Below are 18,436 nucleotides of genomic sequence, written 5' to 3'. Positions count from 1 at the left end.
GATTGTGGGCCTTTTTAACAAAACATTAGAAACACTAAAAAAAAAAAAAAAAAAAAAGGCCAGTGCTTCCGTCCTCCATAAAATGCAATACATGCAAATTTCACAATTGTTGATTCATTAATATGATATTGAGCATTACAATCTTATCGCACATACTGCCGTATTGTATTAAATTCTATAATGGTCTCAATCCTGAAAATATTCAAGGGGCAGCAAGATGACCAATTTAAAATAAAAAATTAATTAAAATACTTAAAGCCCTTTGTTATTAAAATTGCCTTAAAAACACTCTTTGGGTTAAAAAAATAACACGCTATGATACTTAATTGTTTAACTTGAAAATGTTTTAAAACTTAAAAAAAAAAAAGATTACATCTTCTTTTGGCTTCTCTTTTGTCAGTAAATGTTTATCAAAATAAGTGACTCTGAACTTCACAAGTCAAAATATAGCTACCTTCCCAAATAAAAGGCCACATCTCCGTCTAATGCGTTTTCAAACTCATCCCAAGCGCTTCTCTGACTTTGTAAACTATTTCCCAACAAGGCCAAATTGAGGGCTTCGGAAACTTCATGAAAGCTTGACGAAAAATCGTTAAAGTTAATGTATCCATCTCCGTCCAGATCAAACTTGTTGAATAAAGTCCTGATCTCGTCAGCAGGGACATTAAGCTCTCGGCAAACAATGGTAAAGTCCTCGTATTCGACTCTTCCTGACTTATTCCCATCACATGCTGCAAAAAGTCTCCGAAGGTCAGCTTGGTTCATATTTTCATTGAACGAGGACAAACAAACGGTTATACAAAATACACCCGTGTACAAAGATAATGCTCCGAAAACGTGGAAGTGATAAAAAAGACGAAAAGAAAAGACGAAAGTGTGAAGAGAAATGAACTCTAAAGGTTCGTGATCTAACATGTACATCACCAACAGGTGCGCAGAAACCTCACGCTGAAACTACAGGCAGCTTATTTAGATGAAGGCATGAGTGATTGGATGATCGCTCATTATCACGCATTGTAACAAGTTGAACTCAAGTTAGTGTGTCATTGGATAGTCTTTTTCGAATAGATATAACGACTATAATAAAATTATTTAAAAGATATGAGGCCTATCAGACATCTTTACCAATATGACATCACAAATCGTACAGTGCGTCGTCCAGTGCGGTTTCATCTGTGGAAAGCGCCTGCACTTTTATTTCCTTTCCAGGTGTGGACTGGTCTTTATCTGCTGAAGGACATTTGCCTGCCTTTGTTTGGTAATGTTCACGCCACATATTGTTAGCTGTACTCGTCTTCCATACAATTCAAAGATATTTTCGCCGAATTGCACACAGATTGCCATTAATAAAAACTAACTATCTTAAAGGAAACTACAAAAGTAAACAAATATCCTAAAGGCATTCCTTTCTGAATGTATAGGCTATTATTATTTTTCCTCATCTCTCTTTGGATGTGTCATTGTGCAAACAGTGCACCGCACCTAAATCTTAAACTAACTCAAGAGTTTACAAGATTTAGTCAAAATAGTTAACTTTTAACCTGCGTCACTGTGACACACACGCACGTAAAGCGGGATTACCTGAGAGGAACCTAATTATTTACATTACCAATATGAGCATCGTGTTGATATGTCACCTACTGTTTGTTACTTTATTTAACCTGGAAGAAACAAGAGGATAACCATTGCGGCTAGTGAAATATAAAATATAAAAAAAGGATAACTGTGTCGTATACCAACAATGGCCACATGATGGCAGCATTATTACAGTAAAATTAAGAGCCCATGCACTTGAGCAGATGGCGCAAATCTCTTTTGAGGTGCTAGTGCTACAATGAAAAAATTTAAGAAGGTACAGTAATATTTATATTGGAAATTTCCATACAAATCAACCTATGAAAAGAGAACCTATAAAACCATAAATATATCAGCTGACCCCTTGAGTGGTAGTGGTTGGCAATAGTGACATCAACTTACACACACACATATCCCCTCACAGAAAACATTTTCAAAAAACAAACAAACAAACAAAAAAACTTAATATGATTTATAAATTATTGGTGTTACTATCCTTGTTGGTCCCTATAACATAGGGAATAACAGACACACACACACACACACACACACACACACAAACACACACACACACGTTGGGTTTCCATGTTTTATGGGGACATTCCATAGACAATGATTTTTATACTGTACAAACTGTATTTTCTATCCCCTTTCCCTACCCCTAAACCTACCCCTCACACAAAACTCTCTCAATTTTTACATTTTTCACTTAGTAGCTATGATTTGTAAATTGTTTTCCTCTTGGGGACCAAAAATGTTTAGAATAATTATAATTAGAAAATAATTAGATTTTTTTTTTAAAGTCTCTTATGCTCACCAAGGCTGAATTTATTTAATTAAAATACAGTAAAAACAGTAATATTATTATATTTAATATTGTTACAATTTAAATAACTGTTTTATTGTAAGATGTAATTCATTGTGATGGCATACTGGCATACTGTGATGGCAAAGCTGAACTTTCAGCAGCCATTTCTCCAGTCTTCAGTGTAACATGATAATAATAATTAATAATTCATATTTTTTCCTTCTTAATATTTTTGTGGAAATACTTATATAGTACCATTCAAAAGTTTGGGGTTGGTAAGAAAAAAACAACCTTTATACTTTAAGGACACGTTAAATTGATCAAAAGTCACAGTAAAGACATTTATAATGTTACAAAAGATTCCCATTTCAAATAAATACTTTTGAACATTGCTTTTGAAAGCAGCAAAAACTGATTTCAACATTAATAAGGATGATTGTTAATTATTGAGCACAAATAAATAATAATTGAGCCACCAAAGAATGATTTCGTAAGGATCATATGACACTAAAGACTTGAGTAATGGCTGCTGAAAATTCAGCTGTGCCATCACAGGAATAAATCACATTTTAAAATGTATTAAAACAGAATACAGTTATAACAATAATGCCACAATATTATTGTTTTTACTATATATTTCATTAAATAAATGCAGCCTTGCATTTATAGGACTCCTTTTAAAAATCTTAATTAGTCCAAACTTTTGACCAGCAGTGTGTGTGTGTAATAGTTCTATGCCACTGCAAGTTTCACAACTGTAACTGTAATTGACCCAAATAATGTTGAATCAGTACAAACCAGTGGTTTTATTTCTTTTATTTAAAAAATTAAAATTAAAGTGCTTTTATGTACAATATAATAAAAACAACAAAACAGTAGTGATGTATAATACAAAAAATACATTTCACAACAGTTTTTTTTTCTTTACATTGGCAGCAAAATGTACAAATACACCTTTACATTAAAGTTTACAAGACATTAACTTACAATAGGTCAGAGCATCTTGGTGCGCCATTATAAAGAATGTATCTGAGCATTTAAGAGTGTAGCGGACCACTACAGTCCAGTAACTCTTATGTCTGAGTCAGTTCAGCACTGAAATATGTGACTATATATACGTGACTAAATCTACCGCTTGTAGGTAGCAGCTGATGTACAGTGAAGTTTTCACATGGTCTACTCTGTAAAACGGCACGCTAGTGATAATAATCAGATGACGTACTGAAAAATGTAAGCAAATTTGCTTACATTTTAAATGATTTTTGCATGACATTTTGAAAGTGATTTTCAAACAGAGGTCTGAGTATATGTAAAACAGTTATATCATTATTACAAATACATTGTTTTTTTTTCTTCTTTTTTTGTGCTTTAAATATAGTCGGTAAGTGTTTTGTGTGTGTGATTATATATATTAGGGGACCTCTGTAGATATTAATTAGCACAGTGGAGACATACCCTTGCAGTGGTCTGTTGCACAGACGACCATTCAATATACAGTGGTTTGCGACTTTACATGTACTATAGGTAATTCTACTGTGTAGTCCACCAGAGCAGACATGCATGTGAGGTTTGCTTTTTGTTCACATGTTTGAATCACAAAAACGCTACAAGATTACATTTGTTTTCCCGCATACCCTTTGAGTCACAAAATCTAGCTCGGAGGCATTAACAAAACCATTCAGTTGGTACTTGCTACAGCAATGTCAAGAGAACATTCATTCCCAGGCATTTCCATTTGAACCATTTCCACATTCTGTGCAAAGATAAGAGGAAAAAAAAGAATTGTAATGCATTCTGTAAAGAAAAAAAGCAATGTCAAATGTCAAAAACATTAAAAGCCATTCACTACTTCCCCTTACAAATACAATTATACAACTTTGTGATCAAAGTCATTGTCCATCAGATCATGTAAAAGTAAATGTCCACAAATTCAAATAAGACACAATGTTTCTATTGAAAGAATCATTTTGGAACACTTTCAATCAATACATAACTACATTCACAATACAGATGTCTGTGTGATCTTTAAAGATCAATGGCGATGAAATATTACACACATTTGTGGTGCAATATACAATGCTTGTCTTTGGGAATTTTACTGGAAATAGACATTTTTTTATTTTTTTGTGTGTGCCGTTAATATACATTTTTACATGGATCCTTATGTTGATTCTATGCTATAGTAACTTACATTTGTGTCTTGTTTTGTGGTTTCCATCCCCATTGCTTTGCAACAGCCAAGTTCTGTACTTTTTTGTATGACACTCTTGGCAGCTGACGATTTATAACGGGCTGTTTCATATACATATATGTCATTGCTCCCACCCAAAAACATCTGTTAGCCTGCTTTGACTTAAGGTGTTGCAGTGAACATGGCACTTTTTCATGGAAAAAAAAATCTGCTGGTCACTTTACACTCTTCGGGAGCATAGATCTCATAGCTTAGCGTAAAATTGGCATGTAAAGTCTAACCACACGTTTTCATTCTGTCCGAATGCAAATTCATCATTCGAATTTACAACATGGCAATAAATGTCTTTAATCTGAACAAAGTACACTTTCGAGTCAAGAGAACATAGTTCTTGACAGATCCAAAGAGATCTGAAATGGTTCACTAAAAATTTTTGGCACAACAACCAATTTGAATGAGTAAACAATCTCGAGACGTTTGGTCATTTCCATTTACTGTATTATGCACTACTTCAAGGTCAGCTGAAATTGAAAACTGTCATCATTTACTCACTCTCATATTGTTCCAAACCTGTATGACCTTTTTCTTCTGTGGAACACAAATAGATATATTTTGAAGAATGTTTCTGCTGTTTTTGTCCAAGTGGGGTTGAAAACAACACTAGAAGCCATTGACTTTCATTTGACATTTGTAGGGTGAGTAAATTATGACATAATTTTCATTTGTGCATGAACTATCCCTTTAAATCAGTGGTTCTCAAAATGACTTCAAACAATTAAAAATAAGACAAATTAAACATTAAAATAAGTCAAACAAACTAATCATCAAGTTATTTCTATTTCAAATCACCTCCTTTGTCTTTGTAGAACCAGAATTCCAAAACCTTAGACATATGAGAAAGCCTCATTTCATTTTCTAGATTTCTAGACCTGGAAAGGTCGTGTAATTTAATTAAAATTCCATGGGCATTTTTCTATTGAATATACAGTATTTTATCAGGTAGAAATTGTGAGTAGTAAATAATGGACAACTGCAAAAGTCACGGGCTCCTCAAATGATCTTGTGGACTATGAGGGGCTTTGGAGTCAAAAAGGTTGAGAACCACTGGTTTAAATGGTCTATCACTGGTAGCAACTGATTTTGGTTGGGGGTATAAGGAACATAGAGATATTCAAATTCCTGCGTCTTCAGAATGTAATTTGTGCCTTAGACATACTCATAGTATTGCTAACATGCCTTCTTTGGAGTTCTCTACACACTGCGGGCTCTTTATATGCCTCAATCTTGCATACTTTATTTAACGTGTGTACCTCTGAGAAGCTGTGTAGAATACTGAGGTCGTGGCATCACTTATTGTTCTAGGACAGCCGTGTGCTGTTTGTTAGCTCTCTACAAGATGCTTCTCCTTTATGTGATTTGCATAGTATGCCTGCTATGTGCTGAGGTCGTGATGATATACTGTGCAAAGGTTTTGCATATATCATCAAAGCTTTTGATGCACCACTACGCCTTATATTGTGTTGAAATGTCAGCTAATCATCTCACCTCAGGCACTATGTTTAGCAGAGACTCTATTGTTGACTAAAGTTTGAATTTTCGCCTTCTCGTTCACAGGATGAGCAACTCTACGCGGCAGGGATGAGATGGGAGCATGACAGGTTAGTGAACCCTGAGGGCATCGTATTGCTTTCACACAGATGCCACCAGACATTTTTGGACGGACCGGGTGGGACGACTGGATCGGCATGCCTCGCAATGCCCACTATTCTTTTTCAATGTGTACTCTAGGCCTTGCGTCCCACTCAGTGTGGCTCTGGGTGCTTCACAGACTTGGCAGTGACTGAGAAATGTGAACAGATCACCAAGACAAAATGAGAGGAGACAAAGTGCAAAATAAAGCCCAGTGATGGTATGTTTCCAGTCATTTTCAGTCTGTCCCTCCCTTGGTGCTGTTCAGTTCAGAGGCCACTTTTTTTTAACAGTCATCCCAAACAGACTTAAACGATCGAGTCTTTGATCTCCGAGCCCAGTCGCACTCGAGGCCGCGGGCAAGTCGGTGAGATCTCAACGTGGCTCTCCTTTAAGTTCAAAGGTCTCTTTTCGGATTCTGAGAAGCTCTTGCTGTTCTCAGGTGAGGAGCATTCGTGGGTGGGAGTGCTGCAGATGTAGTTATCATTGAGCGTCTGGTAGCCCTTGTGGTCAGACACAGAGGGCGGGATGTTGTTGCCATTTAATGGAAGGCTTTCCGTGTGCTTCCCTGGAATTCGCGGTTTCTTCTGTTGCATGTTGGGGCACTCGCCTTCCTTCAGCATGGACTTCATCCTGTCTTGGTTCCTGTATGCCACGAACAGCGACAGGACCACCAGGGAAAACACCAGTAAGGCACACACAACGATCAACTCATTCCAGTACGTTTTGGTTTTTTCCGGCGACCATGTTTCCCCGGGCAGGATAATCGCTTCCCCTTGGGGTACCAACTGCGTTCGGGAACGTCCAGTCAGAGTGGTGCTTTCGTGATCCGCTTTGACACAATAATTGGCCAGAAGTTGTCGGTAGCCACCTTCTTCTGACCAACATTGGTAGATCTCCTCCCTCTCCACTTGGGCTACAACCACCAGCCCACCGTCAGGACTAGGATAGACGAATCGCTCGGCGGTGTGACTGTACTCCCATCGCCTCTCAGCCAAGTTAGATCGCAGCTTGCAGGGAAGAACCGTAAATGTGTTGGCTGGTATTTGTACCACATGGCATGATGGAACACCTGTGGGTTAGATGGTCTTATTAGTTACTAGTAAATCAAACATTTATCTCCCATATTAGCAAACCACCACTCAACCACTTCAATTGCTTAGAGTCTATCAGAGCGCATTGCCGGAGGCGCTATGTAAATGCATTTGGTCATGCCACATGCCACAGTGCTTTTGTAACTGTAACAGCTTGTCTTAACCTCATGCACTCTACAGCACTTTGTGGTTTGTTGGAAATAAGTTCTTCAAATATTGATTCATATGGGGGTTAGGTATTGTAAAGCATGGCTGTTACTCACGTGGTGGGGTTGGTTTTGCAGAACGAGGGCTAGCCATTGCCATTTTGCATACTGCAGTGTTGGCGTCATCTACATCTTGTTGCCACTGACTATAAAGAAAAGAGCAGGGGTAAGATGAAAATTAAATTCATCTGTTCAAGTCTGGGGTCAGTAAGATTTTTATTTATTTATTAATTTAATTTGGAAAGAAATTAACACTTAGCAAGGACAAATATAAGTCATGTGGTGCAAAGAACAGGAAATTATGTCAATGAGCATTATGGAGCATCCTTGCAAACCCTCATGAATGTGTGTCAAGGTCAATAAGTCCAGTCATAAGGGTCAATTTTTTTAAATTGAGATTTATACATACATCTGAATGCTGAATAAATAAGCTTTCCATTGATGTATGGTTTGTTAGGATAGGACAATATTTGGCTGAGATACAACTATTTGAATATCTGGAATCTGAGGGTGCAAAAAAAATCTAAATACTGAGAAAATCGCCTTTAAAGTTGTCCAAATGAAGTTCTTAGCAATGCATATTACTAATCAAAAATTAAGTTTTGATATATTTATGGTAGGAAATTTACAAAATATCTTCATGGAACATGAACTTTACTTAATATCCTAATGATTTTTGGCATAAAAGAAAAATCGATAATTCTGACCCATACAATGTTTTTTTGGCTATTGCTAAAAATATACCCCAGCGACTTATGACTGGTTTTGTGGTCCATGGTCACATTTGTCAAAGAAGTTTAGCCCAGGTTGTAAAATGTCAAAAACGTAATGATGCTTATGAATAATCAATTCATGATATAAAAAAATATATATTTTAAAATATATTTAAAAACTAAAAAAAAAAAAATTATACACTCAAAAGGTAAGGAAAAAAAAAAATTTTTTTAATTGTTTGCCTTTTTATGGTTACACCACAGCGTACCATATAGTTCTAGAATTCATTCATTTGTGTTTTGTGAAACAAATCTATATGTTAATGTTTGAAACTTGTAATTTAATACAGGTTTAAACTTCTTAATGTACAAATTGAAGTGCAATAGTTGGATGCGAGAGCAAGTAATGGAAATGTACTAACCTCTTAGTTGGCGCATATTTGATATTTGAACACTGCTTCCCTGTCCAGGCACAGTAAGGATCTCTAGACAGCACACACTCTCCACAGCTCTGGTAGTTAGAGCAGTTGGCAAGAGGGATTTCAACCAGCCCAGAATAGCTGGACACAAACAACAGCCCCTGTTGGAAATGCAAACACAACAGAAATAAGACACCTTCTCAGGACGGCCGCTCCTTAGGACAGCCTATCTACAGAACTTATGTAGAAAGACGCTTGGTATGCATAAAGTAAATGTTAATACATGATAATTGCACTGACAGTGGTAATAAGCCTTTTTAAAATAGTTATTATGGTGTAACACATACAGATAAAGTATAGACTGAGTAGTGTACAGAAAGAGCAGACGCTGTTTGTTTCCCATCTGTTCACAGTTCCTCAGAGAGGAAACAGGGATGCGATTATCTCCCTTCCAGGCCTCACTATCGCAATGGCTGAAGGGTCCCTTTGCCTGCCACGCTGTCATTTCACTAATGCATTACGTTCTCAAGTGCGCATAACAAATGCAAAGAAGATGAGTTTAAGAGTAAAATGTACCTTCTCATCATCCAGTTCGATGTGTTGTACAGACTGAGGCTCGGGAAAAATCACCAGCTCTTCAATGATATACATCTTGTTCTTAACGTTGATGGCTTTGTGGATCCTGCCGTCATCTGAAAAATAACACAAGTGATGTGAGACGATGTACTTAAGGGCCTGGGCCATTTTGATAACAGGTAGCATAACATTAAGTATATTGCAAGTTGTGACAAGTGGAAAGTGGCTAGTTGCCATACAGTATCGCTGGGAAAATCATCTTAACTAAAGGAAGCTAACTCATGAAACTAAAAATCAGTAGCTAGTCAAAACTCTTACAAATGGATTAGCACAACAAGGGATATTTATTACTTCACAGATTTCTTTCCACCACGACCCAACCCTCAGAAAAAAAGGCCTAAATTTGAGACACACACAATCATGGCATAGTTTATTATTAACTATTTGCATTTTTTTTCAATAATCATACATTCAAAATGAAACCTTTAATCGTGAAAATAATATTTTTTTTGTTTTCATTTAAAACCACTGAATATGATTAAAATATGCCTAGCTGTGGAACAAGCAGTATTCAATTAGAAAGTGTATGAGACTGAAATAAATTGGATTTATAGATGATAAATAAAATGGTTATTGTTAAGTTAAACCCCATTTGGAGGCAGCCATCAGCGTCGGCGCCATCTCTGTATCCATCTGTATTTATTAGTACTATTACGGAAGTCTTACCTGTTTAATTTATGTATGACTGATAAATATGCATCTTATTAGTTTGTTAAAACTGTGTAATCCAAATGGATGGAAATTTCATACATAAATCTTAAATTTAGGCCTAAATATTTTTTCCCCAGTGAAGTCTCGTAGTTGAAATCAGCCCAAATTTTCATGGATCCACTCTGTGTTGAAACACAGCTTGTTTAAAAGGATAGTACACCCCAAAATTTAAATTGCAATCATTTACTCGCTCTCAAGTTGTTCCAAACCTGTATGAGTTTCTTTCTTCTGTGGAACACAAAAGAACAAGATATTTTGAAGAATGTTGGTAAGCAAACAGTCACTGGTTCCTATTGACTTCCATAGTATGAAAAAAAAATACTATAGAAGTCATGGGACCAGAAACTGTTTGGTTACCCACATTCTTCAAAAGATCTTCTTTTATGTTCAGCAGAAAAAAAGAAATTCATACTGGTTTGAACAACTTGAGGAAGACTAAATGATGACAGCTTTTTCATTTTTGGGTGTACTATCCCTTTAATTACACAACCTGTAGTTACACACCTGTGTGAATGTCTAAAGTAAAAGATAAAGTCATGTTGCTTGATATTAAGTCTTGATTTCTCAAGTCTAAAATCCCTTAGTTCAATCCTAATGGGGACTGGAGCAAGAATGAAAGAGCCTTTAATGCAGGAATATTAGTATAAAATCAGATTTGCTCCGGTGTAAGCTGCTAAACAAAAAAGCTAATTTGATCTTGACCTGGCACAGTTTCACTGAGACTGTATTAGGTCAAGCCTACTCTAGTTTTACTGAGTATGCTGAGCTTTACATGCATACTATGCGGTGGTCTAAGTTCTCACCCGTGCCGATGAAGAGCACGTCGTATGTCTTGTGGAGAGCCTGTACTCTGTGCACAGCGAGCTGCGTGTAGCGCACATTTCGTTTGAGCAGCAGAGGCTGGCTGCGGATCACGCTATCCATGAGGAAGTGGTCCTTCACAAAGTTCAGCACTTTATCAGGCATGTGCAGGGAGGAGGAGATCCCTTGGGCGCAGGCCGTGTTGGTGATGCACTGCAGGAAGATGGAAAAAGACGCCTCAGAAACACTGCACAATATCTCTATCTCTCTTTTTCACAACACAATCAGTGATTTTTGGTGAGTGGCAGCCAAAATCAATGTAACTTTCAACAAAAACACCAATGTTAAGTCAGATTGAAAGTGTGATTAAAAATATCTTGTACTCAGATATCCTGAACTCACGGTCGAACAAGTTTTGGTCTAGATGCTGTCTGAGAATTAAACTTGGTAGCTAGAACTTGCATGCAAAATTCTCATTACAGCCAATCACCAATGTATAAGATGTTCTATATACAAGTCACTGTGAAATCAAAATGGACAATTCTTGTTTTTTTATGCAGTGTTTATTAGAAACTCTTCTCTGATGTCATTGTCACTGTCGTGAAGAGGGGGCAATAATTCCTCCATTCCAGCGGCCCGTCACTCACGTGAGATCGCTGCAATAACCAAATGACAACCATCCTATCAATTCCCATTTCATAAAAAAATGCAGGCCCGTCCTACAATTACACAAGTTATGTTTTTTTTTTTTTCATTTTAAGAGCCAATTCACTTGCAAATATATCACAATAGGGAAGAAAAGACAATCACAATTTTCGTTTCATGCTGATTTTAATATAAGACACCAGATAGAAGTCAAGTAATCATCCACCAATTTACTAGTTTGACTAGATTTTTAAAATCATTTTTATTTGAGTTTTACTTTTACTTAGCTTTATTTGCATTTTTATAATTGTATATTTTATCATTTATAATTTGCACTTATATTAATATATATTAATTATATATATATAATATTTTAATTTTTTTGTTAGTGTATATATTTAGCATTTAATAATTGATTAATATTGTATTTAATAAATTAATTTTTGTGGACTAGAGCAACACTTATTTTCCCAGAATGTACAGTATATCCTCAATTTTTTTTTAATTGCAGGTCAGTAAATCATTCCAATTCTAATTCCACTTCCTGTGGGATGTGACCAATTTGATTCGAATTCGAGTCAAATTTTGCACAACCCTGTGTCTGGCCATTGTTTTGTGTCTACTAGTGCTGCTTTGTGTTTCTTGTCTTAAAATGTTCACCAAAAAATTTCTGTCATCATTTACTCATTCTCATTTGTTTCAAACCTGAGTTTCTTTCAGCTCCCATTGACTTCCAATGTATTTTTTGTCCATACAATGGAATTCAGTGGGAATGGAAACTCTTTAGTTTCCAACATTCTTCAAAATATCTCCTTTGTGTTCAACTGAATAAAGAGAGTCATACAGATTTGAAATTACTTGAGGGTGAGTAAATAATGACAGACCTTGTTTTGTTTTTTGAGTGAACTAACCTTTACTAACCTGAACTAACATTGCACTTTTGTTCTGTTGCACTCCATCCAGTAGTTTTTGAAGAGAACACAAAACTTACCGCTCCAGGTCTGGGTTCTGGTACTGGGTGGTTGTAAGTGTACCACTGCTGCGTCTCACGATTAACTTCCCGGTAACGTCCATTAAACGCCTCTTCGACCTGGTCCATAGTGAATGCACATACAGCTGAGCTGCCTGAAGCACCTTTGTACCTGCGCACACAAACACAACAATCATTATACAATTGATCTGCATATGCATAATCACATGCAAACCAAACCAAGCACACAGACAGACCTTCCATAAAATAACAACCCCACTGACACACATCTTTAAGAGTAACAGCAGCTCAAAAATCTGACTGCACACAAAATGCAAAAAATGTCTCATTTAACCTCAGACATAACAGGTGTGTAGGCGGACACAAGAGGGAGGCTATTCTGAGCATCTGCAGTCTCGCTGACATCTCCTGCCTGTCCTGTATCTTTTGCCCCTATGTTAATGCACTCAATCAATACCCACAACTCCTACGCTAAGCACCGCAAAAGCAGTCTGGTTGAGTGCCAGGCAGGGTTCAATAACAGAAATGAAATCTGAATTTCTAAAAGGTTTACAAAGGAACACAAATATAGCTACAACTATACGCACTATGTTATCTGTATACTAAATGGCTTTTCAGGTGATATACGTTACCATTGTGAGGTGAAGACTCCATAAAACACAGTACTCTTCCAGGCCTCTTTGCTGGGGGTCAGTACAAACATGTCCTGGATTATGTTGAAAGGGAACCCATCGTCAGGTAGTGAACAAAGGAGCTGCGCTTTCAGAAAAGTTGTCCATTTCTTCTGAAGAACCCTCTCTCCACCTTTGTCACCCTGTGACAATACATACAGATCAGGGTTATTTTTGTATCATTTGTATATACTGTTATAGTATTTTTTAATATTCTAAATGAGGTTTTATTTTTATATTTTCAGTTCCTGAAGCTCAAATGGCAGCATACAACTGTAGCAATGCAAAGTCCTAGAAAACACACAAACACCGGCAAAATGTATACTCTGAAGTTGCTTCAGAGATTGCCATGAATGTGAATGTGAAGTGAGGAAATGTGCAAATACTTGTTATGAGCACTTCTGACCACAAGAGGGAACTTAGTAACTGCTGTCGATGCCAACAAACCGATGCAGCCAATGGAAATGCTGATCATAATGGCAGCATTCAATAAAATCTGTAACATATTCTATTACATAAAGACTTAGAACTGGACAAGGACCGCAGCTTCTATCACATGTTGTGCATTAAGGCTCAGTACAACAGTGCGTTTTTGTGATTGGGGCCCTGAGGGTTGTAAAGGCTTTAACTTTGGTACTTCGAAGTCCCTTAAAACAAAACAGGCAGTATAATTCAAGGGCTTTAATGTCTATCAGAAGACAAAAAACAGACTGTTATGAGAATTACTCCTTAGTGGGCAATGTTATGGATCTGTTTTGCATTTTAACATATATAACATACAGTAATGTTCTGTTTATATTAACGTATATAAAGGCAGAACTAATCATTTTTAGCATAATAACTTACAGAATATGCATGCAGCTGACCACAAATCTTTCACCAGCTGTACCTCAGTTTATTTTCATCAATGAAATGACAACAACGAAAGAAAATAAGGAAATTATGTAATTAATTCTTGGATTACCAAAGACAATTGCTTAATCTAATACTGACTAGACTTGAACTTCTCCCTTATCATGCTTTCATTTTAAGGAAAAGGTATAGTGGAAATTACAAAAATGAAGGGAGGTTGGATAATAAACCTTATGACACAGGTAAAGAAGAACAAAGCCACACCATGAATCAACTAAATATTTTTGTTTTTCACAGCAGCTTTATATTAGTGTCAACCCTCGCTCAAGCAGAACTTCATACTGAACAGCTGAACAAATAAATGGACAGAGAGATAAAATCAAAGACAAGAATAGAAAGAGATGTTTGGGCAGAGAACAGGGCAGAGAAACAGACAAATGTGAAGTACAAATGGCCTGAACGACAGCCAGAGGTACGTAAAGCAGAGGTCCCAATAGCACCATATTTATTCATCCATCTCAGCAGCTCTCCAAAGAAAATTAGCTTTCCTCTAATTATAATATTATTGTAATCCAGCACGCAGGACAACGCCTTCCCCTACCAGCAGGACGGCAACAGCCCATTCCAATAAAATCTTTTAAAGGGAAACTCCCACCCATCATTGAACAGCAGAGTTTAGAACAGCTGAGGGCTGAGTTAAGAGCCGTTCATACCAAGAACGAAAACTATAAAGATAACTATATTAGAGCCCACACCAACGCATGGTAACATTCTGTTTATTATAAGTTTGCACACAGTTTTGACGTCTGCGGCTTTAAATGCTTAAGCTCGAATTGAGCGCTTTCTGATTGGTTGTCAATGTTTTTATCTTTCATGAGCTAGAATTTTTTTTTTCTTGTTCCTCTTTGTTGTTATCGTTATAGTTAGGTGTGTGAACATCCCTATTTTTATAGAATTATATATATATATATATATATATATATATATATGCACCTTTCAATGCTTTGCTCAGTAGGAACTGAGTTGCCATTTATGCAGCAGCTTCCACATATGCCATTCATTTTAAAATTGAAATGAAAGGATTACAGCTTCTGCTCATTGTCTCATTGTCATTCTGAGTGTAAATGATATGGTACGCTTTCAAACGCAAACCCCAGGTGCTATTCAGAAAGAATCTTAAAACAATAAGGAACTGTTGCAGTACGTAAATGGGTAGTCTTACATGCATCACAGTTTCCACTGGAATTTGACATGGTCATCAGTGCAAAATTGCACCAATATCCATATTATACTGACACTTGATTAAGTTAGGAGTCAAAAAGAGAAGAAACCGAAATATAGAAAGCGCAGCGGAATTGAAATCATTCTCGGACTTCAAAAGCAAGACGAGAAGGCAAATGAATCTTGCAGATGTTTCACTCCGCTCATGCACCGTTCAGAACAGACAGGGTCAGTGCTTTAACCCAACTGGCAACGTAGAGACTGGCAACGTAGAGACTCTCTTAAGATTCAGATCACTCCTTGTGCACAAATGCACTGCTTTGAGACGAAGAGCATAAGCAAAGGAAATTAAATTTCAGAAAAGTCAAAGATGTGATAGGAAAGGACTCGTGCATCGGCCTGTAAGCGTGGCTTTGTTGCGTATCACATCAAAGAATGCAAGACAATTAAGTCTACTAATGTGCTTTGCAGGAGTCATTACATTTGTTTACTATATGAGAGAAGATAAGGTACAATACCAAGAAAATGCAGCCTATAAACATAATCATTTCATTCCCTTCTTCATGGCTGGGCTCCAGTGGATCTGGCAGGAGGAATATGGGGCATGCTAAAAAGGGAACCTGGGATAATATTTAAGGTACTGGATGCAAATAAGCAGGCCACATTCCCCTGGCATGGCAACCATTTAACTGTCAGGAGGCATTTCATGCAGGCTGTGTGATAATCCATATTACAAGGCAGGGAGACAGGAGAGCGTGAACCTTCTATCGGCTGCCACTTGGTGAATTTGCTGGTGTGAAAACAGAAACCATTAGTTAATTATCCTTAGTGAAGCTGGTTTAAAAAGCCTATTTGAATGAGCTACACGGCAAACGCTGAATGTTTCTATTCATCACTGTCATCACTGTTTGAAAATACCAAGGGGTCAAAGTTAGCATAGCACCGTTACCCCCTGCTTGTAGATGCCATAACTACACTTCTGTACCTCAAAGTCATTTTTCTTCACTGACGGCCAGTTAAAATTATTTGTGTATTTTGACTAAATAGAATATTTTGCAAGCAACATATAAATAGTTTAATCAGTATCACATTAGCAAGAGAGCTTCTGTTAGTAATATCAGCACAGCAATACTGATATTCTGACCAACAGTACAATTATATAAAATAGTTTTTGTACTTTTAAATTAACCAGTAGTTAATATGTAGAAACATATATTTGACTGTTACTTTGCCTATTTTTGCTCTTCTAAATGAAAGTAGTTTCAAACAAGTCCACAGCTGAATTAACTCTCAGGTGTCTCAAAGCAGCGTGGTTAGAACTAATTGTTTGAGTGAATGATTCAATGACTCACTCACAAGTACTTTTTTCATCCCTGGATAAATCAGTTGTTTCAACAAATTGGTTGAGGCAATGATTTAATGACTTACTCATAAAGCGAGATGCTTGTTTTGTTACTGAGTGGCTCAGTTTAAACAAATCAGTTGAATCAATGATTCAATGACTCACTTATAAAGAGAGTCGCTGAATGAATCAGTGGTTTGAACAAACTGGCTGAGTCAACAATTCAGTTCAGTGAGTTTTCAGTCTTTAAGGCTGTGCCCTGGCCAAAGCTTTTGTAAATGATGGGTCCATTCCCTTGGAAGTTACTGACTGTGCTGGCATACAGTTCTCCATCTGTAAAACCATAACTTCAAACCAACAGATATAAATACATTGTACCAATTTTTGTGGCACGTACCGGCCATGATGGTCGTGGACTTGTATTCAGGGTTGTTGAATTAACTGTCAGGTGTCTCAGAGCAGTGTGGTTAGAACTAATTGTTTGAGTGAATGATTCAAAGACTCACTCACCAGAGATTATTTCATCCCTAGATAAATCAATTGTTTCAACAAATTGGTTGATGCAATGATTCAATTACTTACTTATAAAACAAGATGCTTGTTTTGTTACTGAATGACTCAGTTTAACAAATCAGTTGAGCCAATGATTCAATGACTCACTCACAAAGAGAGTCGCTGAATGAATCAGTGGTTTGAACAAACTGGTTGAGTCAACAATTCAGTTCAGTGAGTTTTCAGTCTTTAAGGCTGTGCCCTGGCCAAAGCTTTTGTAAATGATGGGTTTATTCCCTTGGAAGTTACTGACTGTGCCAGCATACAGTTCTCCATCTGTAAAACCATCATTTCAAACCAACAGATATTAACAAAGCAAGTCGGAAAAGAGTGTTGCATACATACAATTCATTACACCAATTTTCGTGGCACATAGCAGCAATGATGACCATGGACTTGTATTCAGGGTTGCTGAATTAATTGTCAGGAGTCTCAAAGCAGTGTGGTTACAATTAACTGTTTGAGTGAATGATTCAAAGACTCACTCACCGGTGCTTATTTTATGCCTGGATAAATCAGTTGTTTCAACAAATTGGTTGAGGCAATGATTCAATGACTTACTTATAAAGCGAGACACTTGTTTTGTTACTGAATAACTCAGTTTAAACAAATCAGTTGAGTCAATGACTCCCAAAGAGAGTCACTGAATGAATCAGTGATTTGAACAAACTGGTTAAGTCAACAATTTAATGGCTCACTAAAAAAGAAATTCACTTACTTTGTTCCTGAATTAATCAGTAAACAAATTATTTGAGTGAATGATTCAATGACTCCCTCATAAAGATGGTGCTATCACAACTCAGTCTGTCTAAACAATCAAACACAGACAAGCAGATCTGTTTTATCTAGATCAATACAAACAGTGAAAATTCCCATTGCTGTTGGACTAACTGTTCAGCCTGGTCTCATGTTTATACGTAGGTATTAATACGTAACATTTACAAGCACAAAACGTACATTTTTGTACGTTTTTATTAATGCTAAAACGTACAATTTAGACGTATTTCAACGTTTAAAACATACAAATCGCTACGTATTTTTAGCTAAAAAACGTAAAAATATTTACGTATCTTTTATATCATTAAGACATTCGTATCAGTGCATTTTTTATCATTTAATCAATAAGCGATTAGATTTTTAGACCCCTTAACCTACCCCCAAACCTAAACCTACCCATTTTATAGCGATATATAAAGGATATAAAACGCAAATGACCGAAATACGCAGGAAAATAACCATTTTAGTAACAATATAGCATTAAAATATTAATTATTAATTCCACTCCTACCTATAAACCTAAACATTTCTGTACAGTATAA

The 18,436-nt window shown here is 36.6% G+C and overlaps 1 protein-coding gene across 2 annotated transcripts in view; it reads right to left on the bottom strand.

Moving 5' to 3' along the window:
- Window positions 1-5,350: 5,350 nt before the first annotated feature.
- The window catches only part of LOC107714785 (semaphorin-4B-like), a 69,974-nt gene continuing 56,888 nt past the window's right edge, over window positions 5,351-18,436 (bottom strand). For both annotated transcript variants that reach the window (XM_016520755.1, XM_016520754.1), the window contains exons 9-15: window positions 13,112-13,293; window positions 12,480-12,630; window positions 10,846-11,056; window positions 9,272-9,387; window positions 8,699-8,856; window positions 7,621-7,709; window positions 5,351-7,335 (exon numbers count right to left, since the gene is read on the bottom strand). In XM_016520755.1, the coding sequence (XP_016376241.1) occupies window positions 6,572-7,335; window positions 7,621-7,709; window positions 8,699-8,856; window positions 9,272-9,387; window positions 10,846-11,056; window positions 12,480-12,630; window positions 13,112-13,293 (1,671 nt within the window). In that variant the 3' untranslated portion in view covers window positions 5,351-6,571. The remainder of the gene's footprint in view (window positions 7,336-7,620; window positions 7,710-8,698; window positions 8,857-9,271; window positions 9,388-10,845; window positions 11,057-12,479; window positions 12,631-13,111; window positions 13,294-18,436) is intronic.

This window comes from Sinocyclocheilus rhinocerous, unplaced genomic scaffold, assembly GCF_001515625.1.
Source record: "Sinocyclocheilus rhinocerous isolate Xijiao unplaced genomic scaffold, SAMN03320098_v1.1 scaffold58, whole genome shotgun sequence".
NCBI classification, from domain to species: Eukaryota; Metazoa; Chordata; class Actinopteri; order Cypriniformes; family Cyprinidae; genus Sinocyclocheilus; species Sinocyclocheilus rhinocerous.
Note: the sequence above shows the minus strand (reverse complement) of the source record. Positions and strands in the feature narration are given on the sequence as shown.